A 27,858-nucleotide genomic window follows, 5' to 3' on the forward strand; every position below is an offset into this window, starting at 1 on the left:
CAGCCCAGGTGACCAAACCCCGCAGATCACCGCCGATCCCGGCCCGGTACAGAACAGCGGCCACCCCGGCCCGGCCCGACCCCGGGGCCAGCTGTCAGTGGCTGCCGGACGGTGGGAGGAGCCGCCCCGACTTGACCCGTCTCCAGCCGCTGCCAGCCGACGCCCAGCGCCCCCGAAAGACGACTGTGACGTCACGGCACCTGTCTGAAGTGTGTGCAACAATGGTGGGCATGGCAACAAGCGCACACAGGCTGATGCATGGCGCCTTGCTTTTCTACACGTGACGCTGGGGCTGCGCACAGAAGGGATAATCTGACAGCCTGTCTTCCTCACAGAAGAGAAGCTGGGACATCCTCTGTCCTCCTGATATTTGTATTTTGCCTGCATGTGTACACACATTGGCGCGAACTACATCGGCATATGAATGCGACATCATTTCCATTTGACCTCAGCTCCCTACTTCACATTCATTGGACGAGCAGATCCGTAGGCGCGTACTTCAACCGTCGATAGTTCACCGACAGATCAAACGCTGGACCACTGGCGTCGCACACTCTCAGGCTGGCTGTCGCCATAGGACCTCCAAAATGCTGCGTAATGCGCCGGGTTTGAACCACCTGCTCTCGATACCGTCATGTGCAGACTACGCCAAGATTCAGCGAAATTTTAACCAACGTTTCTTTCGCCACCACTTCTGCCGAGCTGCCGGTCGCTCGGAGTCGTCAGCGGCCAGCGGCTGCCGACCTCCTCCAGCGTGGCTGTTGGGGCGGCGCTCCGACAGGCGCCTCCATCGGTCTGTGCCGCCGCGCGCCTGTCGCTGCTCCCGCCGCTCCCCAGAACCCCTGCCAGCGTACGGCGAACCGGCGGCCGGCTATCTATAACCGGCGGCCGCCTATCGCCAACATCAGCCGTCGGCGGCGCCATCACAGCGCGGCGGCGGCGACGGCCCCGTACGGGCCGGCCAGGAATAGCGGCCGGCCGCTGCCGCTGGCGCAGCCGCTGCCGGCAGGCGGCTGCAGGAGGCGGCGGCGAACACCGGCACGAACGGGCGGACGGGGGAAGAGAAGTAGGTAGAAGCACCGCAGAAGCATGCCGCAATGTCCAGGTAGTCCCGCAAACTACGCCCACTTCTGCCAGTATAGGCGTCTCATCAAAGTCCCGTCCAAAGCTTTGAACTCCTCCCCCCCCCCCCCCCCTCCCACTGTAATTTTACAAACAGCTAGCTTCGCTTGCAATTCAGTGCGAAATAAAACGGACTGCAGCTCTGCATAACCTAGCCTGGTCTTCGTGGGACATAAAAGCGGGACTCATTGACAGTGCGCGTCTGCCTGCAGAAAACCAATTACACATGCCATTACAGACGGGCGGAATCGAGCGCCAGTGACGGGGGCCGGCGTCTGGTCGCGTGCAGATCCGCTACCAAGGGACCGCAGGCCATCATCCGGCTCGGTCCGCCGGGGCCCATACCGCCAGCCCATATGAGCACTGCACCCGCCCCGGGGAGCGCCCACACGTGGAAGACCGCCTTGTATCCACAGAGCGTCAACACACGGAGCACTGCCTGGTGTCCTCAGAGCGTCAACACACGGAGCACTGCCTGGTGTCCGCAGAGCGTCAACCGCAGAGCGTCAACACACGGAGCACTGCCTGGTGTCCGCAGAGCGTCAACACACGGAGCACTGCCTTGTATCCACAGAGCGTCAACCGCAGAGCGTCAACACACGGAGCACTGCCTTGTATCCACAGAGCGTCAACACACGGAGCACTGCCTGGTGTCCGCAGAGCGTCAACACACGGAGCACTGCCTTGTATCCACAGAGCGTCAACCGCAGAGCGTCAACACACGGAGCACTGCCTTGTATCCACAGAGCGTCAACACACGGAGCACTGCCTGGTGTCCGCAGAGCGTCAACACACGGAGCACTGCCTGGTGTCCGCAGAGCGTCAACACACAGAGCACTGCCTGGTGCCCGCAGAGCGTCAACACACGGAGCACTGCCTGGTGTCCGCAGAGCGTCAACACACGGAGCACTGCCTGGTGTCCGCAGAGCGTCAACACACGGAGCACTGCCTGGTGTCCGCAGAGCGTCAACACACGGAGCACCGCCTGGTGTTCGCAGAGCGTCAACACACGGAGCACTGCCTGGTGTCTGCAGAGAGTCAACACACGGAGTACCGTCGGGTGTACGGTCTCACCGGTTTCGGTAGAAAACCACAGAGACGACCATTGCACGCGACACGAGAGACATTTGCCGACAGTGACATCAGTGTACAAACGCTACGCAGCCAACCGCATCAGTCCACCAGCCCTGCACTCTCACCTCTCATTCTCGTCCAGATGTGAGAAGAGCACGTTTTTGGCTATGGCTTTGCTGAGAGCTGCCATGGTCTTGTAATCCTTGGGCACCACCTGCGGAAAAGGCGCACGGTTAGGACAAAGTCAACATGGCGAACACCAGTGAGCAAACGCATGCAGTTCACGATGAGGAGCTGATTGGTGCGAAATGAATATTGAAGACCTCATATCAGAACTCCAAACTTCTTTAAGCCACATCAAATAAAGAAATAACCTTACATTGTCCCCTGGGTTAAGCCGGGTAAAGTCAAACGTTAAATCAACACATCGAACTCCAGCAATGGGCGTCAAAACACACCGTTTTTAAGAATCAGGGCCACAGCCTTGCTGCCCCACGGAAACAACTTCAAACCATCGGCAAGCGTTGACCTAGCCGCTTTTAGCCGCACTTAGAACACAAATGTAACGTTCAGTTTTAGCATCGCAGGGCATCATCGCAGGCCACCGGCCCCAGCCCTCGCCCCTCCCCCGAGTCCCCTACGGTGACGTTCCGGCGGTGCGCCACACCCGACCGGCGCAAGAGGCGCCGTGTTCTAGCCAGCGACAGCAGGCGTGGCCCACCCACCACCCCGCCGAAGCCGCGGCCGGCGGCCGACCGACTACCCGCCGGCTGACTTATGGCCCAATCAGGCGGGATCGCCGACAACGAGCGGCACGCCCCGCCGCCGGCACACACACGGACCGGAACGTCCGGCGTCAGTGGTGGCGAGCGCGGCCCATCGCGCGACAGCCGTCGAGTCGGCTCATTTCGGCGACTCGGCCTGTATGTGGCGCTGATGGGCGTTCTCATTTCTCCTTCCCACGGCGCTGACCAAACTAATGGCGAGGGCGGGGAAATTGGCGGACAGTAAAAACCGTTTATTCTTAGGGAGGCGGTTTATCTGTCTGAGTTTTGTCCAAAACAGCGATTAATCAACTACAACAGCACTTTAGAAATACTTCTGCCGATGTTTTCTTCCACGACCGCAATTTCATGCCAGTTCGTGTCATTGAGTAGACGATGAAGACACACAAGAAGCTCGTTTGGCCGCAGTCCAAACTGGCTCCAGCCACAGTCGGGAATCCGCTCCGTAACCAGCCGACGCCAATATACGGCCCGGCCGCGCCGACACGGAGCGCCCGAGGCGTCCACAGGACGCGCCACGCGGCCGCCCCCGGAGACAGACAGGCTCGGCGTCGATCTGACGCGCCGCCGGGTCAGGGGTCACGCGTCAGGCGCGACCCCGGGCCGGGGGTCGGCGCCGGCGCGGGTGGCGCGGCGCGAGTCAGCACGCCGCCGCCAAAGCCAGGCGAGCGGCTGCGGCTGGGCAGTGACCTTTCCACTTGGGCAAGTCTATCCGTCCACCGACAAAGCGCATAGGACTTCTGCATCGGTGCGTTGTGCGTTGTTTAACTCACTTTTGGCCATGCTTATTCTACTATAGGGCATCACACCGGGATCTGCAGCGTCAAAGACGGCACCCGCCGCCTTGTTCCGAACCCTCTTCACCCACGAGGCGCGGTGTGACACTGCACACTGAGCTGAGAGACAAACGACGGGGTATGCAACGAGTGTACAGACCTTTCCACGGGAAATTGAGATGCCGTCGAACCAGACAATCAACGTAATAGCCGGTGTTGCAGAGCACTTAAAATTGTGAAAATGGTGTGATATGCTCACAGGAGTATATCGCATATCTGGTATACTTGAACACCTTCTTAAACGAGCACTTTCACGTGAATTAACTATTCCGTCACCCTTGTTCGTTCTCTAGATGTGAAGTAGCCTTTTTATAAGGTCAGGCGAAGATCAAAAGCGATGGGCAACATCTCTGACGAGCAGTTATCATGGTCTATCATAAAATGATCCATAAAACCTACAATGAAACAAACAGTTCTGAAATCGCTGAAACATTTGCAGCCCGTACGTACCGCGTACCGCGTACTGCAAACGTACCGCGCTGACGTCACTTGGCGCCGCGACATCACCCCGCCAGTCGCCCCGCTCCCCCCTCCCCCTCCCCCACAGTGACCTCATACACGCCCAAGGGATGACGATGCCCCCGGGTGCCGACGCATCCACCCGTCATGAATGGATCATGGGCGCCGTCGTCGTTGGACCATTCAGCTGGATGGTGCGGTGTGATTGCACAGAGACGCTTCCTCCATCCCAAGATACTCTCCATTGGCAGTGAATGGCAAAGGAACATCAAAGGAATAAGGGCTGATACTGACTCGTGCACGCAGAGGTTCCTCGGAGAAAACGGGCGCAACCATCCTGCCGGGCATCTCCTAATATTTGGAGCACATCATGCACCTCCTGCGGCGCTTCATAGACGATGGATGTACCTATGCACTCGCCGATCAGAATTTAGATCCACCTAGCCATTTGCCAATAAACTTCCCATGCTGGAAGGCGGTCATGGCACGTTCGAGCAATAATCCTGCCCAGCTCCGAAAAGCGTTAACCAGTTCAAGCGAGAAATATCTAGATTTCGCGCGGCGGCTGAGGCACCTTCCGAAAAAGTACGCAGATCTCCTTCCGGTTGTTTCGTCTTGCAGTCGCCTCGAGCACCGCGATAATTTTGGGCCACCGCTGCATTCACAATCCCACGAGGATCAAGCCCCAGTGCGAGGCTCTGGCCTCGCCTTCTTTTAATCCCCTACGAAACGACCTTGCATTCGAAAGAGATGTTGCAGCACAAAGCGATCTGACACCGCCATAGCCTCTCAACTACCTTGCACGAAAGCAGCCGTCCACATGCGGCTGACTCCGGCAATCTCATGCCCTGAGGGCGTACCCTCGGGAGCGAGAGCCAATCGCGAGAGCCTTTCGCTCTAGTGGGCGCGAGGTGGCATTTCAGCCGGGTGGCGCCGCAGCAGCGACGCCACGAACGCCGCAGCAGCCCGGCCGTGAAATTCCGATAATTGGAGGGGCGTCAGGATGAAAAATCGACACCTCAGCCCCGACAGGCAATATGTGAATGATGAATGACTTCGACGGTAATGGAGACGGATGCTGCCAGACCGTGACGTCACTACAAACCGAGCTGATCCAGTGACGTCACTTCACACCGAGCTGGCGGTTAACTACCGACGATCGACGCACGCGGATCTGACAAGATGAGACCGAGGCGTGGCGACCCGGAGAGTGCGTGCAAAAGGAGATACGGGGAAAACTGGTGCCCCGCCGGAAACTGCGTCGTCTACTCACTGGAACAGATCGGTCGCCACTTCCACGGTGCTCTGAGCCAGTGCTCTCACCGCCTCTATAAAAACCCACTTAAAGCTCCGTAAATGCCCCGTAACACAATCCAATACGAGTATGCGGAGCAACGTATACCGAACAGCCACTGGCCAAAACTAAGCAAACAACCTTTAAGAATTCCCCTGGTTTTACAACTGTTTGCCAGTTTACCTGCGTCAGCAATGCTGTTTTCACCATATCTGGGCTGAAAGCAGACGGAAATAGTGTGCTCAGCTTGGAGGAATGTCCACTCCTGAACGAACGGAACCAGTGTGCTCAGCTTGGATAAATGTCCACTCCTGAACGAACGGAAACAGTGTGCTCAGCTTGGATGAATGTCCACTCCTGAACGAACGGAACTGGTGTGCTCAGCTTGGATGAATGTCCACTCCTGAATGAACGGAACTGGTGTGCTCAGCTTGGAGGAATGTCCACTCCTGAATGAACGGAACTGGTGTGCTCAGCTTGGATGAATGTCCACTCCTGAACGAATGGAACTAGCGTGCTCAGCTTGGAGGAATGTCCACTCCTGAACGAACGGAACTGGTGTGCTCAGGTTGGAGGAATGTCCACTCCTGAACGAACGGAACTAGTGTGCTCAGCTTGGAGGAATGTCCACTCCTGAACGAACGGAACTAGTGTGCTCAGGTTGGAGGAATGTCCACTCCTGAACGAACGGAACTAGTGTGCTCAGCTTGGAGGAATGTCCACTCCTGAGCGAACGGAACTGGTGTGCTCAGTTTGGAGGAATGTCCACTCCTGAGCAAACGGAACCACTCCTGACACCGTCTCCATATAGCTTTCCAACCACTCGACGAGGCACCGCGATATCTCGCACCAAGCAAATGAAGAACTAAATAAAACACGAAACAGCTGCTTTCGGTAACACCCGGCCGTATACGTCAACGAATATGCAGTCCCTGAGCCAGGTGCGTACATGTTCCTTGGCCACATCGATGGCACTTGACATCCATCCGGCCCATCAGCAGGTTATTTCTGAGTCATTCTTGACAGCCCATTATTGATCGATAGTTGACTGTTGAGCTAAAGCGTGTTTCCTTCGGCTTATCGGACGCCTGACACACATCGATCAGCACACGCTTAGCACATCTTGTGTGTACGGCCTGTACTGCTATCTGCGGCCTCTCTACGCATCTGGGTATGGTATCATAGTGCGCTCTCTCTCTCTCTCTCTCTCTCTCTCTCTCTCTCTCTCTCTCTCTCTCTCTCTCTCTCTCTCTCTCTCTCTCTCTCTCTCTCTCTCTCTCTCTCTCTCTCTCTCTCTCTCTCTCTCTCTCTCTCTCTCTCTCTCTCTCTCTCTCTCTCTCTCTCTCTCTCTCTCTCTCTCTCTCTCTCTCTCTCTCTCTCTCTCTCTCTCTCTCTCTCTCTCTCTCTCTCTCTCTCTCTCCTCTCTCTCTCTCTCTCTCTCTCTCTCTCTCTCTCTCTCTCTCTCTCTCTCTCTCTCTCTCTCTCTTCTCTCCTCTCTCTCTCTCTCTCTCTCTCTCTCTCTCTCTCTCTCTCTCTCTCTCCCTCTCTCTCTCTCTCTCTCTCTCTCTCTCTCTCTTCTCTCTCCTCTCTCTCTCTCTCTCTCTCTCTCTCTCTCTTCTCTCTCTCTCTCTCTCTCTCTCTCTCTCTCTCTCTCTCTCTCTCTCTCTCTCTCTCTCTCTCTCTCTCTCTCTCTCTCTCTCTCTCTCTCTCTCTCTCTCTCCGGCATCTGGGCGAGTCTGAGCCGGAGTCCAAGTTCCGTTGAAACCGACAGTGCTGCAGCGCCACAGGCGCTCAATTAGTTCAACTTTCTAACGGGCGCAATGTATTGTGCAGTGTTGCCGATGCACCGTTTAACTAGCACTGAACTGCTTACCAACTATACGTAGATAATAGGTGTTGCTGTTACGTCCTGGGACATCAATAACCAATTAATCACGCCAATGGAAGCGCAGGAACGATGCAAATTTTTCACAGGTAACAAATGCATGCACGCATGACATGAAACACAAATATTGATAGGATTCTCCTACTATGACCAAACGCAACCACAGCTTTTGGTTCAAACAAGACCAAGAAGCCCACAAGAACAAGGTGACAGGTTTTACAAATGCTTAACCATTGCCCAGCGAGACGCTTCCGCACATTTCAAAGTTTCTGCCACCAGAAACGCTCAGAGAGCAGCACGATTAAGAAACATACAATCAGAAACGCTCGGAGAACAGCGTGTTTAAGAAACATAGCTACATTGCCAGCAGCGGGATATAATATTTTCTCTTCACCCCAACCCACCCAAGAGCAGAATTCACATTTGCACAACAAACCGTTCACCTCCCGCGGCTCTGCAGCAGCCGAACTACTGAGGCGGTGCAGCTCGTTTTCGCACCTTTCGTTTCTCCTCGCACAGTTCGTTTCGTTTTGCTAACACTGTGTAAAATCCAGATCGCGGCAACGACTGGGTCCTTCGCTGACAGCTTCCGCTGTGGTGCACATAAGAAAACAAGTAATTCTATGTAACTTTGAAGAGCAGTTAACCCTTCAGGTAGGTTGGTGTCCTGTATCATCTATCAGCAGCTGCTTAGGAGGACATTTGTGGCGACGCTGTGCTGCAGTGGTGATTGACAGGGATTATGCTTATCAAGGCAGTTGCATAACACATTTCTCCGAGAACAACCACCAAGGTCTTGTTTGAAGAGCACGTCTTGCGACTCTAACAACTTCCAAGCCTGGAAAATCACTATTTCTGCACCTTGTCTTCGGCCGCAGACCCATGAGCTGAGGGACAGCGCTCGCCGCTCGTTCCAAGATCTCTGAGCATGAGGGACGCGTCGACGCCCGATTTCGACACAGCAGCAACAGCCACCGTCCACCGCCATCACAAGCAGACTGACTGTACATTTTAATACCGGGGCCAGCGAAGCCATACCAACTCAACCGCTGGACCAGCTCCGGCACTCCACAGTGGTTGTGCCGTGCACCATGCAGCGCGCACGCTGCCGGCGTCGATCGACGTAAACATCGATATAGATGTACGGTATCGATATCAGCATCAGCATCGGCATCGACATCGACATCCACATCGACATCCACATCGACATCGGCACCGGCATCGGCATCGGCATATACGTCGGTATCGGCATCGGCACATACATCAGTATCAGTGCAGGCATCAGTATCATATCCGTATCAGTATCAGACATCAGCAGCTAGCAAGCGCCCTCGGGTGGTGTTCGATGCCTCGGTTGAACTGCGTGGGCCCAGCATCAGCCAATCCCCAGCAGCTCGAGGCGTGACGTCACAGTCCCATCTACACGCGTGATGGACGCTGCGTAGGCGTGCCGGCGCTTCAAATGCACGATTAAGTGAACAGAATGACGTAAATTGTTAAGTGCATTTGCGAGGAACATCATTCACATAGATAAGACGGTAGTAATAGCCCCATTCCTCGGAGGAAAAACAGAATGGAGATATCGATGCGGTGATATTTTGGCACCATGCCTGTATCAAAACAATGGCACTTCTGTTCCGACAAAAGCATGTTGCCGATATATCAAGACATCTATATCTCCATTCTCCTGATTTTCCTCCGAGGAATGAGGCTATTACTAACGTCTTGCCTCCGTGAACAGGTCCATAGACAGATGCCGCAACACCTGGTCTTGTTCTGTTCCGCGTTGGGCTGATCACACCGCTGGACTGTTTACGTCCTGAGCTCCACGATTTTTTTAGCAGTCAGGACTGATTCTATTTTTCTCACATTCTATATAATGAGATGTCATTAACCGACTGCAAACGACACCAGGCATAGGATGTAACCGTCAATTAAAACTTCTTACGGCGCATTCGTTTTCCTAATGGTTGCTAATAGCGATTCAGCCGAGGATCAGGAGATACCTAAATACCGTAGCGACAAAGCCTATTTCTGTAATAATGGGCATTTGCGAGTGGTAGCTACGATAATCCGCGGGTCTCAATTATCAAGGCCCATTATTAATGAGCTACTGGTGTCGGGCCAGCCGCTTGGGTAGAGTGTGGGCTCAAGAGCCTTGTTCCTAATACTGGTACGAAAGGTACAAAGGTACAAGGTAAAGGAGTACAAAATGTCACGCGTACACATCAGTCCAATCTCCACGGGCAGGGTCACATGGAGTGTCGTACGTTGCTGGCGGTACAACTCAAACGAGCACTGATTTTTGCGCGCGCCGACACCGTTAACCCCGCGTTCGCTGCTCGCTCACGTTACAGCCGCGTGCAATATTGCACACGGATGGCAAAGTGCGGTAACCAGGAGGGCTAGCAGTCTTTTCATAAAGCATGCAACAGGCCATAACTGAACACGGAGCCCACCCACCCGGAATGCGACCTTAGCCATCACTTCATGAGCCTAAAGGCCCCCTATCGTGATAGGCCAGCAGCTTACATCGATCCCAGGAGTTCGCGCTGACACCACTTGCATGTGGGAGTACATAGCCAAGCCTCGCTGTCGTCGTTTCGGTCTGACGCCGCGTTCAAAGAGTGGGTGCTGTCGGTACTTATTGGCAAATGAACATTACGTGTCGTTCATAAACCACACCAGCTTCGCGCGCTCTGCCGCGACAGGCTAGCACGCACCGGGACATAGCCCGTCCGCAAGTGAGACAGCTCGGCGCGAAGCACGGAGGACGCTTGCAGCGGTCCGGCCCCTCTCCGCTGTCTGGCCGCTCACTGCTGTCTGACCGCTCACTGCTGTCTGGCCGCTCACTGCTGTCTGGCCCCTCTCCGCTGTCTGGACGCTCACTGCTGTCTGACCGCTCGCCGCTGTCTGACCGCTCGGCGCTCTCTGATCAATTGCCACTGTCTGGTCGCCCGCGGCCGGTCGTCGTACTCAATTTAGTGTGCCTAACTACCTGTAAATAACGACTTTTCAGCCCTCTGCACAATACGGCTAAGTCGATAAATGGTCTTCGAGTTCCATGCAGTGGCTACGTGGCCGGTCGATAGGGTTCTGAGCGGGCGTCATCACGTGTCTCCTGGCTGCTTAATTTATGACTAAGCGGGGCGCTGTCACCCGAGGTGGAGGATGGGGTGTGGCGCCATACTCGGGGCTAGTGGGGGCTGGTGGGGGCAGGGGCTCCCGAGGGTAAGCGCTTGTGATAATTCCGCCGAAAATCAAGAGATACCTAACTACCGGCTGCGACAAAGCTGCCTATTACCCAAGCTCCCTCCCCCCTCCCTCCTTATCAAATTTACGGTGTGTGTAAAATAAACGTGAACTACTGGGTACACATGTAGACATAACAAGACATGCGATCTTGTTTGACGAAAACACAAACTTTCGCGCGACTGTAGCATACTTAACTCTGTTTTCACGGGATATTCCCGAATTGCGCTTCCCGCACAGTGAAATCTTACGTGCGCCCCAGGCCATGTGTGACGTCACCAGCGCCTGCCTACCGGCTGAGGAGGCCACAGCGTGAGCCTGTTGTACGGAAAAGACGCTTGAAACCAGTCTCCCGCCACGTTGGCCGCGTTCATCAGCGCTAGAGATGAGGGTAGAAGGAAGCTCATGTAAATGAGCTTCCTCCTGAAGCTCATGTAAATAAGCACATGAGCAAGCTCACGTAAATTGCGTTCAGTAAAAGTCTGAATCCACCGCAGCCATCTCATAAGTAATTAAAAACCACGCGCGGCACGTGTGCCATCGCTCCCTCCGCAAGAACATTATATCTGACAGATCACGGAGTACGAAACGCACTCTCCACGTCGTTTACAATAAATGGGACAGTCTAGCCACCGTCCGAAAAAAAGACATCCGCAGCAGGAAAAACCCGCCAAAACAACCAGCAGCCGTCGCAAGCGCTTTCCGAACCGGCAAGCGTCTTTTTGTTGGCATTGATTTCCGATCGAGCCCGCCACGTGGCCACCTGCTGAGCCGCACCCCTCACACCGCTGCACGCAGTCACCGGGAATGCGAACACGGCCCTGACCGCTCACGACTGACCCAGCGTTCGGTTTTGGCCCGGGCACGACACATCAGCCGACAACCAGACAGTGCATGACGGTGAGCAGCGGATGACTGCCGACGCTTGTGACGTCCGGCGGGTGTCCGTTTGTGGCCCGGTAAGGTGTCGCAGCCACCGGCGAATGTTCATTTATGGTCCAATAAAGTGTCGCAGCCACCGGCGAATGTCCGTTTGTGGTCCAGTAAGGCAGCGCGACGTCCGCCGAGTGAATCGGGGTGTCGTTTGATGGGGGAAACTGGGCCGGGGCTGTTACCGGGACGATGCTGTTGTCCGTGGTCACATTACTGTTACGTGCGAAGCAGAGGGTTGAGAGAATCTTGGCAACAACAAAACAACAATTGTGTACCTTAGTGGCTCGGGCCAGCCAGTCACGGTTTTAACAGGCCTCGAGTCGTGTTTTTGACTGTCTTAAAAAGCAGCTTGCGGCAACAAGGAGTATAATTATTTAAAACGTTCCGTAATACTTCAAGAGCTTACTCGCATGTATCAACGAGAAAGCTTTCCGGGAACATTTCAATATCATCACAATTTCATCTTCCCCACCTTCCAACAACGGGGAAGACACGGCTTTATGACTGCAAACTTTTTGAAGTGCACGAGTTCAAACTAAGCTGAAATATGGACGAACTGGCGCCACAGGAAGCCAAGACAACGCATTTTTACGACGGAAAGAACGGACGATCGTGCTGGTAGAAGAGCAGGTCGATGCGTGCAGGCAGCCAAGGGTTTCAGACTAAAACTCCGACCCCGAAGTTTTTGGGTGGGGAAGTGGTGTTTTTAGGCTGCGATCGGAGATTGTGGCACACGGAGCAGGGCAAGACGAAGAACCAACAGTTCTCCTTGTGCGAATGCGCCGTCTGTTACGCGCTACACGATCTCAGCAGAGGGTCATCTCATATCCATGTCAGTAATGGGCAGAGAGGCGCCAATCCAACAAAGCGGGACAACATGTCGAGGCCCAAAATGAGGGCTCTCACTACAAAAACTGCACAGATTTGAGTGCAGGTTATTGCGACTGAGACCAAGCCAACATAGTTATGTTTTGCAATACTTTCGTCACTCTTTCCAAAAGCGTACACCACTGCAACTTGGACAGTACTGTTAGCCTAATTCCTCGTGGAATAACCGAGAGAAAGGGTATATATATATATATATATATATATATATATATGCATCAATATTTGGGCTACATGCCTCAGTCAAAGTAATGCCGAAGTGTCGCTCATATCGATTTGAGGTGGTTCATTATCGTTTTGACGAAGGCATGCCACCAGTAAATCAATAAATGTACAGCTCCTTTCTCCTAGCTATTTGAAGAGGAAAAAAGCAATCAGTATTGTCTAATGCATGCGTAATGTTCCTCGCAGCTGCACATAAGAACTAACGGCTCCAGCCATCAATTTCATCGATTACAACTTTCATTCGTTGCCAAGCCTGACCCCACCTGGACTTTAAGGCCGCAATGTTCGTAGAGGTATGCTTGGACATCAAAAATCGTTGCGTCTCTTCGTGATAGACTCAGTAAGGAGGGACATCCCAAAAAGGGATAATACAATGACATGAACTATCTGCATGGATTCCCAAAGGCGACAGGCTTCATTCGCAGAGGTCTAGTGTCTCCATGAATTCCCAAAGGCGACAGGCTTCATTCGCAGAGCTCTTGGTGTCATCTTTATGAAGATAACACATCTGGTGTCACCTGTTTTTCCCATGCCGCAAAACGCGCCTTACTGAAGGTAACTAGCACGTACCACGACATCTAACCAGCAATCTATATGATGTAGATCAGTTTGGGCATGGGGCGGCAACAGATGATGTCGATACCGCTAGGTCAAACAGCTACAACCAATATTGTTGAACTTTATGTACACGACCCCAAATATCCCACGAGACACATCCACGTGCCAATAACCACCACCATAACCGACGGTGGGCGGCTTTCCTTGACGCAGCTTATGACGTCCGAAAAAGCCGGCAAACACGCCGGCGCGCGTGGCAACGAGACGCTTGACGTAGCCCATGACGCGCGAGGAGCGCGGCTGACCATCAGGGGAGCTGGCCAGAGCACGGCGATGGTGCCCGCGACGTGCTCGTCAAGCTACACCGGCTCGCGGCGGGGACGCACCCACGTCAGCGGGCTGGTACCTTCTGCGGCATCTCCCCGGTGTCGGCCCCGTCGACCGGCGATGAATTGTTAACAGCGTGCCGCCCGTGTCTCCGACATGCCTCGGGCGTTCTCAGAGCCAGTGGTAGGTCCAGTGGCACGATGCAACCAACGCAGTGATCAGCGTTGCAAAACTACCCCCTCAACATGACGGGCGGCACTCCCAGCACGGTCTGTGGTCGGAAACGCATGCCTGGAAAGGAGCAGCGATCCCGCTTCGAGGCAGCAAGTCGTGTAGTCTTCCTCGACAACACCGCGCCCCGCAGAGGATGGCGGGCGGCACAGGCTAACCGTGACCGGCGGCACAGGCTCTCCGTGACCGGTGGCACGGGCTAGCCGTGACTGGCGGCACAGGCTAGCTGTGACCAGCGGCACAGGCTAGCCGTGACCGACGGCACAGGCTGTCCGTGATCGGCCACACAGGCGGCGGGGGGCTGGCGGGCGGCACAGGCCCGCGTGCCGAGACGTGTCGCGCCCGGCGTGGCGCGCGCGCTCACCTTCTTGACGTAGCTGGTGGCGTCGTCCTCGGTGACGGGCTCTGCGGAGATGGCGCCGCGGCGGCGCACCGGGCCGGCCGACGGGGCCGGCAGCGGCGACAGGTCATCGCCGTCCTCCGGCGAGGCCGGCGGCTTGCGGGACTCCCGGGTCTGCTCCTGCGAACAGGGGCGCATGCGGGCGCGTTAGAACAGGGGCCGACTGATGCAGACACGGCGAGGACAGACGATGGGGGAAGCAGCCGATTACGGCTGACAAGGAACCGACAGATAGCCTGCTGTGGCGGCTGATTTAGACGCAAAGAGAAACAAACTGACAGAACCAAACAGATCGCCGACCACAACAGCCAACTTAGACGCCGACGGAAAACAAACTGACTAAAGCCACAGATGAACACTGACACGGAAACAACCGATCGCCTATTGTAGCAGCCCAGTTAGAAAAACGGGAAAACAAACAGGCCAGCTTTCCCGCTGGCGCAGTGCTGGTAAAAACCGGCACATGGGTTTCGGACGCAGACAACCGGACACTGAAACGTGACAGGAAACCGGCGCACGCTGGACACGCTTGACGGGGCACCCATCGCAGGGTGTGGAGCCAGTCCCACACACTTCTTATATGAAAAAACGCGACGTACGTCGCCGCGCCCCTTTTATGGACCACCAGCGACCGTCTTGGTCACAGCACCAACCTCACCAGGGGTCAGCGTTGTCACCAACACCCCGCCGCCTGTGAGGGCCGCGCCCGCCAGGCCCGCAGACCCGGCTGATCTGGTCAGAGGGGCCGCTCTGACTGGCCGGGACGAGTCCTAGGAGCCGCCTGTGGGGCTGCGCCCGCCAGGCCCGCAGACCTGGCTGACCTGGTCAGAGGGGCCGCTCTGACTGGCCCGGACGAGTCCTAGGAGCCGCCTGTGAGGGCCGCGCTCGCCAGGCCCGCAGAACTGGCTGACCTAGTCAGAGGGGCCGCTCTGACTGGCCCGGACGAGTCCCAGGAGCCGCCTGTGGGACTGCGCCCGCCAGGCCCGTAGATCTGGTTGACCTGGTCAGAGGGGCCGCTCTGACTGGCCCGGACGAGTCATAAGCGCCGCCTGTCTGGCAGCGCACACAGGCAGCAGACAAGTGCGGTGAAGTCCGCCGGTTGGGAGGGCTTCCCTCCCGAATGACGCCACCGCCGACGACAGCTCCCGACCAGCACCACTCACGAGACGGGAGGGGACGCCGCCAGTCAGTGGAACATGGCGGGTCACCAGGTCCGTCCCCCGGCGGAAATGGCAGCCGCCATCCGACCGCCGCCTGCTGCCAGCCTTCCATCTTTATGAGATCACTTCGTGTCATCCGGTGCTGACGCCGCCGATGCGAGGCAGGATGTGCGCGCAGGAAGCGCCATAAAACACTTGACACGGGCTGTCAGGGGACTGTTTTATTGCTGTCAGCGATGCAAGCACACGGCGATATATTGAGCGCGATTTGAGAGCCACGAGATACGACGGAACACGACCAACTATCGTTTCTATGCCCTCGCGACATGTCACGGTTCGCAACAGCGGAAGTACACCTGGCGTTCCAGACCAAGTGATTGGGTGACTGGATAACACGCTGACGTTCTGCTGATCAATCTCACTTTCAGCGCCAAAACAGCGCAAAGCTTGAGAGCACTGTCAGCACGGCCCGAGCAGGCGGGCTACGTTCAGAGCTCTCCGGACCGACACCGCCTGCTCGGACCAGCTCGAGAGCACTGTAAACCCGGCCCGAGTAGGCGGACTACGTTCAGAGCTCGCCGGACCAGCACCACCTGCTCGGGCGAGCGTGCCGAACCACGTCGCAGCCAGCCCACAAACAAAGCAAGCTGGATAGGTGAAAATGTGCTCAAGTCAGTCAGTGCGTGATTTTGACTCAAGTCACGCGGGGTTCTCAATCGGGAGCGAAGCGGAAATGTCGCGCGGCACGCCATCCTTCCAGTTTGAGACCCAGACCTTATTTGAAACCCAAACGACTCGCGCTAACGCCCATGCGCTGCCTGACATAGCGCACGCGAATTCCTCCATTCTATGCATATAAATTGTGGTGAAAATGACTATCCCAGCTATAAATACACACTGAGCAGCCGATCGTAATATTAAGCGACGTTTTCAAAACAAGCGACGGGAGCACGCTCCCTGCCAGCAGCTGGCGTCTAAAGATCGCCGGATAACAGTTTCACAGCAAGGGCAGGGGGCCAAGGCGTTCGGAAATAGCCATCAGCCGGATAGCATGCCAGCCTCTATTTCAACGATCCACATCCTGGAGGCCAAACCATTACAAATTCAGGCTGCGCAAACGCACGCGAGGCAAGCTTGTCAGTTTCACTCGCCCAGAATTCATGAATAATTCGCCATTGGGGTGGTTCGATAACCTGGACTCGTCGCCGCGCTATGCGAGCACGAAAATGATACGGCAATTTGGGTTATTTCACGACGCATGCAGCTCGTTTGGTCCGGTAGCATCACATATTTACCGGTGGCGGAGGAAGCGAAACATCAGTATAGCGTTCAGGCCTGAACTCACGATCCGGCGGCGCGGGAAGCGTGGAGCGTTGCCATAATACAGCCCCTCCTGATGCATTGCATGAAGGGGCCGTGCTTTTCAGCATAATGACTTATCATGCCACTCACGAACTATCCAATTTAACTTGCGTTAGGTATTTTATCGCCTGCAGAAGATAAATGCGCAGCTCGACGAGGCATTTATATGGGGGTCCCTATCTGACGCAGAATTGAAGCAGCCGATTTTCCAAGTTTGTTTCAAATGTAGAAAGTTGCGAAATCTTGTCCTGGTTCATACCGGTTCTATCTGTTTGCCAGCCATTTGCTCTTTACGCTGTGATGTTTCCACCCTGTTTGGGCTATAAGGCAGACCCTGTGGAAGCCTGCCATGCGGCAATATTCAGTTAAGGTCATGGTCATGGTTCAGGTTCAACAGTTTAGGTCATGTAGCGTTAAGGCAACGCTCACACCTGTACCAGTACAATCTGACTGTTAATAAAACGTCCAGACTGCCCAAAGCGGTGATTCAATGTCCGGAAAACGTTCAGACTAACACTAAACAGCAAAACCCAGCGAGAGAACAGCAAAAACAGCGGGAGCTCCTGGAACACGGCCCAAAACAGTTTCAGAACGCTTGCCTTCCTGAACAGACCATCCCGTCTTCGCAATGAAATGCGCTCGCAATTTCGGCTCCCCTCTCACCATTTCCCGCGCGCACTCCTGGCACCACGCCGGACGTAGCAGCAGCGAGAAACACAGCTGGCGCCTGGGCGGGGCGAATCAAAACGAAGGGAGACGGCGGCAGCAGTGGGCTGGTGACGCCGCCGTCCGCCGAGGCCCCACTGCCGCCGCCAGCTCCGCAGCGTGACAGGCCGGAGGCGGGGGCCAGAGTCCACGGCCGGCGAGCTCGCTTGACGTGGAATTTGCCCAGAATTTGCCCAGAAACCCATCTCACGACGCCCATAACAAGCGGATCAAGCGCAACTGGCCCGCTGCGCTGAAAGATCGGCACAGAGCTGCAGGCAGAAGTCGGCTTGTCTGCAGGTTTCAAGTTGGATGACTTTCAAGTTTATATCGAGCATGCGTTCGCGTGCAAGGAGCCTTTTTTCTTTTTACTTTTTGGCCGACACACGCACACACACCTGGACGAGCGAATACTCATACTCATACTCAACATACTGATACTCAACATACTCAGGAAGAGGTAGAATCCCTCCACCGAGATTTTTCACCATGGAGCGGGAGGAAGCCCCACGCAGCTCCCCATCAGCCACGGCTACATCGCCCGCCCAACATTGACACATGAGACACGATGCAGTAGCTTCCGTCGGCGTTGGCGCATCTCCAAAAGCTTGTTGAACGCATCAGCGACGGAAGCGGGTGTTGCTTCTTGGCGCGTGCCACGGCCAGAATTCACACCGGTACAATTCACAATTCCCAGCACGATGGTCGATGCTGGTACGTCAGCAGCATCGATTACCCAAACTAAAGTTCACAGAGTTCAGAGCTGAACCGCTGTAGGCCCGACTGAATGTCAACCTGTTGACCTTAATTCATTCAACCGTTACGTAGCTATAGCTGGCTGAATCCGCGCCCGGACACAGACGCCGAATATACCGCTTCTAGAACGATTCCAGGTACCTGGTAGTGCATGTCAATACGTCGAAGCTTTTTGGGCTAAGAACTTCTGTTCTTGAACTGTTACTGTTAACTAATTTCAGACCAACCCGATCCACGCCGACAGAGATTCACTGCAATTGGCGTTGGCAGAGAGGACAACGTGTGCCTGCAGATGTGACGTCTAAACATACGGCGCGATGCCGAGCAGGTCCGGAAGGGGCCAGTTTGGTTGATCGCTGGCCCGGCAGAGCCAGACGTGCCAACTCCAGGCCAAATGACGCCCGGAGCCGGTGACCAATGGGGCAGCGCGTCAGCCGACCGCAGCAGCACGGAACGCGAGCCGGTACCGTGACCCCTGACCTCCGCCGCCGCCGGCTGTCACGTGCAGAGCGTCTGGCGCGCGTCCGCCGCCGCGCGCGTGGCCACCAGAGGCAGACATGGAGGGGTACTGCTGAGCACGAGAGACACTCAAAAGGACAGAGGCTGGCGGCCAGGTTTACTTTCAACAAGCTTACGTTATACGACCGTCGTCGCATTCCAAGATAGCCCACGTTGTCAGGGCAGCGGACGGACACCACAAGCCTCGGCGCCGCGAGTAGCCGCCGGCGTCTCCGGGCCCGATGCTGCCGGCCTGCCCAACGCTCCACGATAAGTGCCGCTGATGATGAGTGACTGCGAACGTGATCCGTCCCACAAACCAGTCGGATAACGGCTACCAGGAGTCATGGTCGACGGTCGTCGCGGCAGGGGTCGCGCGCTGCGCATGTGCGCCAGTCGGCGCCTTCCCACCAGGCGTCCGAGCTGGAAGCTGGGCGGTGATTACACGCGGGTGCCCACCGTTTGGTGACAGTTGCATCTGGTCGGATACATCTAGTGCCTCACGGTTACAAGTAGTCCGTCAAAGTGATGCCGCCCGTGATAGCTGTATAGCTCCCAAAATGACGGAATGCTCGAGTTCTACTGAGGGATAGTGAAGCCAGTTCCGAACGCGTCCATCGCGTGCAAGGCCTTAACCTTTGATCCCGCAAACTTGCTGCCACGCCTCTGCCACAACAGTGGAAGGGTTCCTGAATAATCAATTGCCTTCTCTGCGGCGGCGCCCGGCGCGGGCTGACGGTGCCATGCGACGGGCGTCGCCGGAGCCAAACTGCTGATGAAACCACGCGTCGGCCGCGGCGGGCGTCCCGCACGGAACGCGGCAGCGTCAACGGCACGCGACCACAGCTGGGCGGTGGCTGGCGGGTGCGCTCGGGGGCGGTGGTGGGGCCGGCGCCGCCCGTCGCGCCGCAGCCGACGGCGGCCGACGCGCCCACCGAGCCGCCGGCCCATCCTAGAGTCAGCAAATATTCAGGACGCGACGCTCAGTGAGGCGACAGGACGGCCCGGACCCAGGGTGCAAAGGTCGGTCTGAGGGTGCTGGAGACGGCGGCTGCTGGAGGGTGGAGGTTGGATGGTCGGAGAGTGCTGGAGAAGGCGGCTGCTGGAGGGTGGGGGTGGGACGGTCGGACGGTGCTGGAGACGGCGGCTGCTGGATGGTGGGGGTGGGACGGTGGACGGTGCTGGAGACGGCGGCCCTTGGAGGGTGGAGGTCCGATGGTCGGAGCGTGCTGGAGACGGCGGCTGCTGGAGGGTGGGCGTGGGACGGTCGACGGTGCTGGAGACGGCGGCCGTTGGAGGGTGGAGATCCGATGGTCGGAGAGTGCTGGAGAGGGTGGCTGTTGGAGGAAGAAGATCGGACGGTTGGAGGATGCAGGCGACGGTGGCGGCCGCCGCGGCGAGAGGAAAACGGCGGCCACTGTTACGCCACCGCCGCCCGGCCGTGCGTGGCGCTGTTGTGACGTGGAGCACGCCGCGTGATCGCCCACTCCCCTCGCCCGGCGGGTGCACCGTCAACACACTGAGCCGCGCACAAACAGGCTGTTTGGACCTGTCGGCTGGCACGCCGGCCGCAGCGTGAGTGTTCATCGGGTAAGGCGGCGGCCAGGCCCGCTTGTCGACCGCCGGCGCGCGAGGCGCCACTGCTGCCGAACTTCTTTGTTCTGCTGTCGATTCGCGCCAAAACCGACCTATCGGCCACAGATTGCGGTCGAATTGTCATCACGCAACACAAATGCGGTAAAATGATCGATGAAAGATAGCAAATTTTTGCCGCGATTGCGCGGATGCATTTTTCATACATCAATTTCCGTTCAAAGACCTGTCTTCCCATCGATCGAGCCTATCTTTCGCTGCTTGGCACGAAAGCCTCTGAGCTCGATGGCACTGGTTCGCGTGGACAGACCCTAAGGTCAATCACAGGTCATCCGTGTCAGCGAACACCCGACTGCCAGCTGACCAGGGTGGAGACACATCGCAGTCGGCCCTCGTCTTACCACGCGTCGCGGACCCTTCCCGGCCAGTTCAAAGATCATCCCACCAGCGACCACCATTATCATAATCGGAAGTAATTGGTTGCAACCAAGCAAACAATTATCCCCAAATGCGCACATTAAGTTGATTTACCACATGCACCACGGCTGGGTAACAGAGGCTACGTAAAAGGCTGCCTCGCGCCCCGTCGCCGGGCGGGTAGTGGATGCACCGAGGCGGGGGACACGACAAGGCCCACTACAGACCGGTACCGCAACAGGGGGAAGTGTTCAGTAGGATATGTCACTCAAGGGAGTAGCAGAAGAGGTGACTGACGCCTGCCTGTCCGCGCCTGACGCCTGCGAACGACAGATCAGTGATAAACCGAAACAGCAGGTGGGCGTACTGCTTCGGTAATGGGCGAATTCACTTAGCTGGTGAATTTGGGAACAAGTTGGGGAGGGAGTTTTGTGCTGTGCCATGATTCGGACTGATACCTCAATATTGTATGTGCATTCACTGCGCACCCAGAATGCTCTATTCCACGCGTTCGCTGCATGATACGTTGTTTCCCGTTACCATTTTCGTGATCTTTCAGACTTTCCTAACTGCGCATGCGTGACCTCATCATATTTGTTCTCACGTACTGCGCATGTGTTCTACCCATGGACACTGCAAATGATGCTGTTTGTAATGTATGACGTCAATACACGCCTTTTCCAACTGCGCATGCGTGACCTTATCATGTTTGTCCTTACGCACTGCGCCTGTGTCCTACCCATGGACACTGCAAATGATGCTGTTTGTAACGTATGACGTAAAGATACGCCTTCTTCTCCCACCCGTCGCTGACCGTCGGTTTCGACAACATGCTAAAGGCATCGCGATCTCTTAATGGCGCAGTCGCGCACGGAAATCAATCGATTTAAAGAGAAAAGTACAAACTGGCAATGGGGTGGCCCAGTGACAGCGTGGGGGCGGGAGGGGGAGGGGACATACCACGCACGCCGCATTTAACGCTGGCTGTCAGAAGGCCCATCCACTGTTACTCGGCCAGCGACGCCTCTGAGCCGCTGGCCCACCACATGCGCAGCTGACTGCCCGAGCAACAGCCAGCTGCTGTCAACGGTTCGGCAGCTGGCACGAGCTCAGGTAGCTGCGTCAGCAGCGTAAGCTGAGCTCAGCTGGCGCCACACCACACAAGCAGGCTGCTCCTCCAAGCCGCGGTGCGACGAGCACCGGCAGTGACCAGCAGCACAGGTATCCTGTACCGGCCAGCACCGACAGGGACCAGCAGCGCCGTCCGCCTCTCACCCGCCATCGGTGCCACACCCGGCACGCGGCGCGAGGTCTCAGCTGTCGCGGGAGCCACTCCAACTGTCCGGCGGGCACGCCAACTGTCCGGCGGGCACGCCCGCGGTACCGGCCGCATGCCGCGGCTGTCCGACGGGCCGCGCCGCCACGCCGTCTGCGGCCGAACATAACCGGCTGTCTGACGGCACACTGTCTGGCGGAACGCTCCCCAGCAGCCGCGGCCGCGGCCGGTACCGCTCCGTCTCCGGCGGGCCCCTGTCCAGCGTCAGACGCGGCTAAATATACCGGGGAGGGGCAGCTGCTGGGGCCAGCGGCGCGCCTGCAGCCCCGCCCGCCACCTCTGTACGCCCGGCGGGCCCCGGCCGACCCGTACCCCACCCAGGCCCCGGACCGCCGGCCGGCCCGAGCGACCCTGCTGTCGACGCCGCCGTCGCCGCCGGCCGCACGGCGCTGGCGCTGGCACGCCCCGGCGGAAATTATGGATTCAGCGCGGCAGCGGGCGAACGCGCCACAGATGTGGCCGCCGATATACGGCCGCCCGTGCGGACAGCGGCCTCTTCGGCTCGCCGTCACCGCGCCGCACGCGCCGGTCGCTGTGCCGTTACACTGCGGCTGGAGCGGGCCGAGCCGCAGACGTCGGCCAGGACCGCAGCGGCGCTTGCATATCGGGTGGCAAGGTCCGCAACAGGTGCACTGCAGCGGCTACTGAGACTTGTTTTGAATTACGACGCGGGTTCGTGAATGCGAAACACGTTGATGCATGTGAAGTTACTGCACAGTGGTTAGTTATTGAGGCCTGCATGATGGTCGCGCACATCTAGCAACTACCAAGAATATCTCGCACTGGAATTCACACCAGCTCATAACCGTAGTTAAATTTAACGTGCCCCGGCGGAATTCACAGCTGACGGCGATTCCGCGCCGTTGGCCAGAAGGCAGCTATACATTCGAGTCTTTTTGAATTACGACTCACGTCAAACGCGCTGGCAATCTGTTTCGTATTCTTACCCAGGAGGTATTTCGCATCAATAATGCACGAGCTCAGCCACTTGGCTGCCACCTTAAACTTTGCTATCTGCATGTACCATAGCTCAGCTTGTTGAAAGGCAACTTCATCTCTGTCAAGCCAAGCCCTCCGGAAGTCACAGAGTCTGGATATAAAATATCAAACAGATTTGTTTTGACTGGATCGTGTGATAAGCACCGCCCGACGACACGGTTCCGCGGTGCTCAGAAGGGCGCTCCGCTGCGCCAGATCCGCAAGCTGATTCAGATAAATTCGCAGTGGCTAAACAGATGTCAGTGCCAACGTGACATCAAAGAGGCTCGTCCAGCCCGGCTGGCATGAAGGACAGACCTGCTATCAACCAAGCCTTGCGCGCGCATCTCCAAAGGCAAACAGAAGGGGAGGAGCGGGCAGGGAGAAAAACATACCCTTTCGTTTTGGGATACAAGCTCTTATTCTCTTTTCAGAGTACGTAGTCTCATGCTCTGTTCACAACGAGCATTTATATGCATAAATTCATCCGATTTCCTTTCACCGACATTAGGAAACAAACGCCGACATTCCGTCAGAGACGTCAGTGACGACAGCGGCCCACACTATGCACACGCTGCCACACACCTGACTTACGCACGCATCCCCAGTCCGCCCATACAGCAGCACAGCACCCGGCGCTCTCGGACGGCGGCGGCGACGGCGGCGGCGGCGGCCCCGTGCTTGGCGGCGGTGCGAGACTGGAGCCGCCGGCCTGCAGCCACGACCTCGCGCGCCGCCCGGCCGGCTGTCCTTATTCGGTCGCCGCCGGCCCGCCCCGCCGCCGGCCGAGATCTCATCGGGCCGCGGCCCGGCGGACGCCAGGCGCAGCGCCCCACCACGGGATGGGAACAGGCGCCGCCGAAGGACGGGCGAGGACAGGTGCCAGCAGGGGGGGGGGGGGGTGACGAAGACAGGCAAGGAGACAGGACGGGGCAGGTGCCCGGAGCTGGAATACAGACAGTGATTGAGAGAGGACGAAGAACACAGGTGCCGTCACAGGACGGGACGAGGACAGGTACCTGGGGAGGGACGGGCGAGGGCAAATCCGGGGGGGGGGGGACGAGGCAAAGGCAGGTGAGGACGAGTACATGGGGAGACAGGATGAGACAGGTCCCCGGAGATGGAATACGGACAGTGATTGAGAGAGGACGAGGAACACAGGTGCCGTCAGAGGACGGGACGAGGACAGGTGTCAGGGACAGAGAAGGGAGAGAACAGGTACCAGGGGGGGGGGGGGGCGAAGACAAGTGAGAACGGGCAAATGAGGAGAAGGGCGGGACGAGGACAGGTGAAGACGGGCACATGAGGAACCCGGACGAAGCAGGTGGTGCCCGGGGATGAAACACGGAAAGGTTTCGAAAGAGGACGGGATAAAGATGGGTTAAGACAAATCATCGTGGGAGGAAGGTTCGAGGATAGTTGATAGATAGAATGTTAGATAGATAGATAGAAGATAGATAAACAGAATGACAGAAGATAGTTGTGAGGGAAGTCATGGCCTCCAAGATATGCAAAACACTGACAAATATCAGAAGAGTTGAGTTGTCTGTCTATGCCTGTGAAGTCTGTTTGCGTCTGCGACTGTCGTGAAGATTGGGAAAGCGTTGTAACCGCTCCCGTGAGAGGAATTACAAAGCAACACAGCAGCACTGGCGCGGCTACCGAACGGCTGCTAACCACATCGATTTCGTAGAATCGGCCAAACCTTCCGCAAACGCGAGCGAAACTATCGTTCGGCGGCGCAATCTGATAACGCACTGAGTACGCACAACAGATAAAAGAGTGTCCGTCTTGAGACCTGCTTAAGTGCTCTGTGGACCCTTCCGTGGACCCGTCCTCTGCGTCTGTCCGCGCGCGCCGCATCCTGCGACGAAGAACGCATTTTGCAAATCTGTTTTGCGACGAACAAAGCCGCTCGCAGCGTCTCGACGGGCTTCGAGTGCCCACGGATACCAATGCAAGCACGAGCGACAGACAGAAGGCGCGCCTGCAGGCCTGAGCACACGTAATACGGATGGTAGAGGCTTCTGTGACGGGATTGAGGCACAGTGACGTTCCCGAGCCGGCACGGGCAGTGCATTGTGCTGTTCGCGCCACCAGCAACGGTAAAACAAAAGTGTGCACAAATATGAGTGGTCGTCCATGTGAGCATCCTGGTTCACGGGAATCGTGAACTGAGTGTTTGCGGCTGCTCCGACACCACGTGAGTGTGACTCCGGTGACTGCAACTTTCTAATCAAGTTTTTAGTGACTTTCCATTCAAACGATGCAATCATGCAGACTCTCTCCACCCTCCACATGCATTAAAAAGTCTAAAACAAATATACTGCCAGGATGTGGCAGCAACAAATCATGAGATACGAATCACCAGCAACATTGTTTGCAACCGTTCACGGAGACGCCTTCTCTAACACCTCACGAAAAGCCGACCGAGCCACCAAAGATGTAACCGCCGCACTCCAGGTTCCAAGGCTGCCCGACTCATGTACCCCTCCCCTTCCTTGAATAGTTTGGCTGTGTCGACTGTTCCTAACTTAAGACACTGACGCCATGTGCTGTTTACCATCTCACGGCGAAGAACGACGCGACACCTTCGGGCGCCAGTGACCACAGAAGCTGGTCGTCAAGATGAGCACTGTGAGCCCGGCATTGTACCGCCTGCGCCCGACCTGGGACGTTCTGAACCCCGGGCAATCTGAAGCGTCGTATCAAAACTCAATGGCCGGTACACTATCGTTTTCAGGGACTGAACGAGCGCTTGTCGTTCCGGCACTTGAGACGGTAGACTGGTGGCTGGAGTCTTCGTGAGTGCCATCACTGCTACCGGAACGATCAGCACCACCGCAGGACAGAGCAAAACGCATTAATGTACAGGTCACCGTTCTGTTACCGGCCCCAATGGCGACAAACGAGGGACTTTAAATCGGCTCTGTGTCGCTCCCAACAGCGCGAGGTACAGGAGCGGCCGCCTCCGACAGTGGCCTGTCAGACTGTCAGCTGTGTGTCACTCCCAACAGCACAGGCGCACATGGTCAGCCGAGCCGCTCGCCCAGTAGGTCACAAATTAAATCACACGCCGGAGCAGCAATACTCGAAAGCGCGCCCTCCCTCTGTCCTCTCAGCACTTCCTTACCGCATTGTCCACTCTGAGAAAACAAGTGCAGCGCCTGCTGAAGACACTATCTTCTGAGCGGAAGGCACGGCCGGTGAGCTCTCCCGCGTGACATCCTGGCCGGTGCTCCCTGCTGCCAGACCCGTTCTGCAGATGAGCGCTGTCTTACGACGTGGCCTGTGCCCTATGGTCTGTTGTCGAGAGCTTGACAGACACCGATATCGCGGAATTAAGTGCTCGTCTTGCTGCAATATTTTACAGATGGCCTTCGTGACCTCGGCCCGCTTCAGATGCAAGGCTTCAATCATGTCGTGATAAAACTGGCGAAATGGGCGCATGATGTGCTCTATATTTGTGTGCCGGGAACGCTGGCCGCACCTGCTCTGCACCTCCTGACCCGCGCCCTGGTGGGCCTCCTCGGAACTACAAGGTCTGCCGCCCGCTTTCTGCACAGGAGAGTGCGGGACAGCAGGGCGCAATGTAACGGCATGGAGCATGCGTCCAGCATGAGGCCGGCACACCCAATTCACTGCTGACAGCGCCACTTAAAAAACGTCGCATTAATGGCATTGGTAAGACGTCATACCGCCATGTAAGCCCTCCAGCGTGGTTCTTACTAACAAAAGCGTAATTTTTCAACATCCATCTTGGGTACGGGACTGCACCAGCACACCGTGTCTAGCAGAAAGCGAGCGTCGGGCGGTAAGCCCCAGGCGGGGCCGCGTCCCCGCGGCGTGAGCGCGGCTGCCGTGCCTGAGCCAGGGCTTCGCCACGGCGCCATCCCAGGCCCGACCGTGCTGCGGACCACTGACGGCTCCCAGTCCGGCGCGGGCAGCGAGGTATGCGGCGTCACGGCCGGCGGGACGGCGCAGGCGCTGACGACACTGGAGCCGACCCCGGCGCCAGGCGGCAGCCGGCCGGCTCCGCCCGGCTGGGCGGGACGGGGACGGGGCCACCCCACACCGGTCAGGTCTGCCCCTCCTGCTAGGTCCGACTCGGCTCCTTCCCACGAGGAGGACAGGCTAGATCAGGCGAGGTCGATTCGGCTGAACTCGTCTCGACTATCCACCCTCTCTCAACGTACGCCGGCGCCGGCGCCGGCTCCGGCTCCGGCTCCGGCTCCGGCCCCGTCCCCGGCTCTGGCTCCAGCTCCGGCTCCGGCTCCGTCTCCGGCCCCGGCTCTGACCCCGGCCCCAGCCCCGGCTCCGGCTCCAGCTCCAGCTCCGGCTCCAGCTCCGGCTTCGGCTCCGTCTCCGTCTCCGGCTCCGGCTCTGACCCCGGCCCCAGCCCCGGCTCCGGCTCCAGTCCGGCTCCGTCTCCGTCTCCGGCTCCGGCTCCGGCTCCGGCTCCGGCTCCGGCTCCGGCTCCGGCCCCGGCCCCGGCCCCGTCTCCGGCCCTGGCTCCAGCGCCGGCTCCGGCTCCGGCTCCGGCTCCGGCTCCGGCTCCGGCTCCGGCTCCGGCTCCGGCTCTGACCCCGGTCCCAGCCCCGGCCCCGGCTGTGGCTCCATTTCAGCTCGCCGTGGGAGAGGCTTCCATACGGGCCGATGGCGGGGCACCCAGAACGAATAGGACGGCCGGCGCAGCACAGAGCGACGGCAGTAATGGTGGGAGCCGGGGCGGTTCCATTAGCCCGTGTACCTCGCGACCGTCGCCCGATCCCATTGTTAAGGGCGAC

The 27,858-nt window shown here is 57.3% G+C and overlaps 1 protein-coding gene across 4 annotated transcripts in view; it reads right to left on the reverse strand.

Moving 5' to 3' along the window:
* Positions 1-2,154: 2,154 nt before the first annotated feature.
* Positions 2,155-27,858, reverse strand: part of LOC119113878 (cAMP-dependent protein kinase type I regulatory subunit) — an 85,764-nt gene continuing 60,060 nt past the window's right edge. The window contains exons 2-3 of one of the 4 annotated variants that reach the window (XM_037238112.1): positions 14,231-14,386; positions 2,155-2,410 (exon numbers count right to left, since the gene is read on the reverse strand). In XM_037238112.1, coding sequence (XP_037094007.1) covers positions 2,318-2,410; positions 14,231-14,386 — 249 coding nt within the window. In that variant the 3' untranslated portion in view covers positions 2,155-2,317. The remainder of the gene's footprint in view (positions 2,411-14,230; positions 14,387-27,858) is intronic. The other 3 variants (XM_037238111.1, XM_037238110.1, XM_037238113.1) reach the window with 3 other exon arrangements.

This window comes from Pollicipes pollicipes, unplaced genomic scaffold (genome assembly GCF_011947565.3).
Source record: "Pollicipes pollicipes isolate AB1234 unplaced genomic scaffold, Ppol_2.1 Scaffold_7262;HRSCAF=8765_pilon_pilon_pilon, whole genome shotgun sequence".
Lineage (NCBI taxonomy): Eukaryota > Metazoa > Arthropoda > Thecostraca > Pollicipedomorpha > Pollicipedidae > Pollicipes > Pollicipes pollicipes.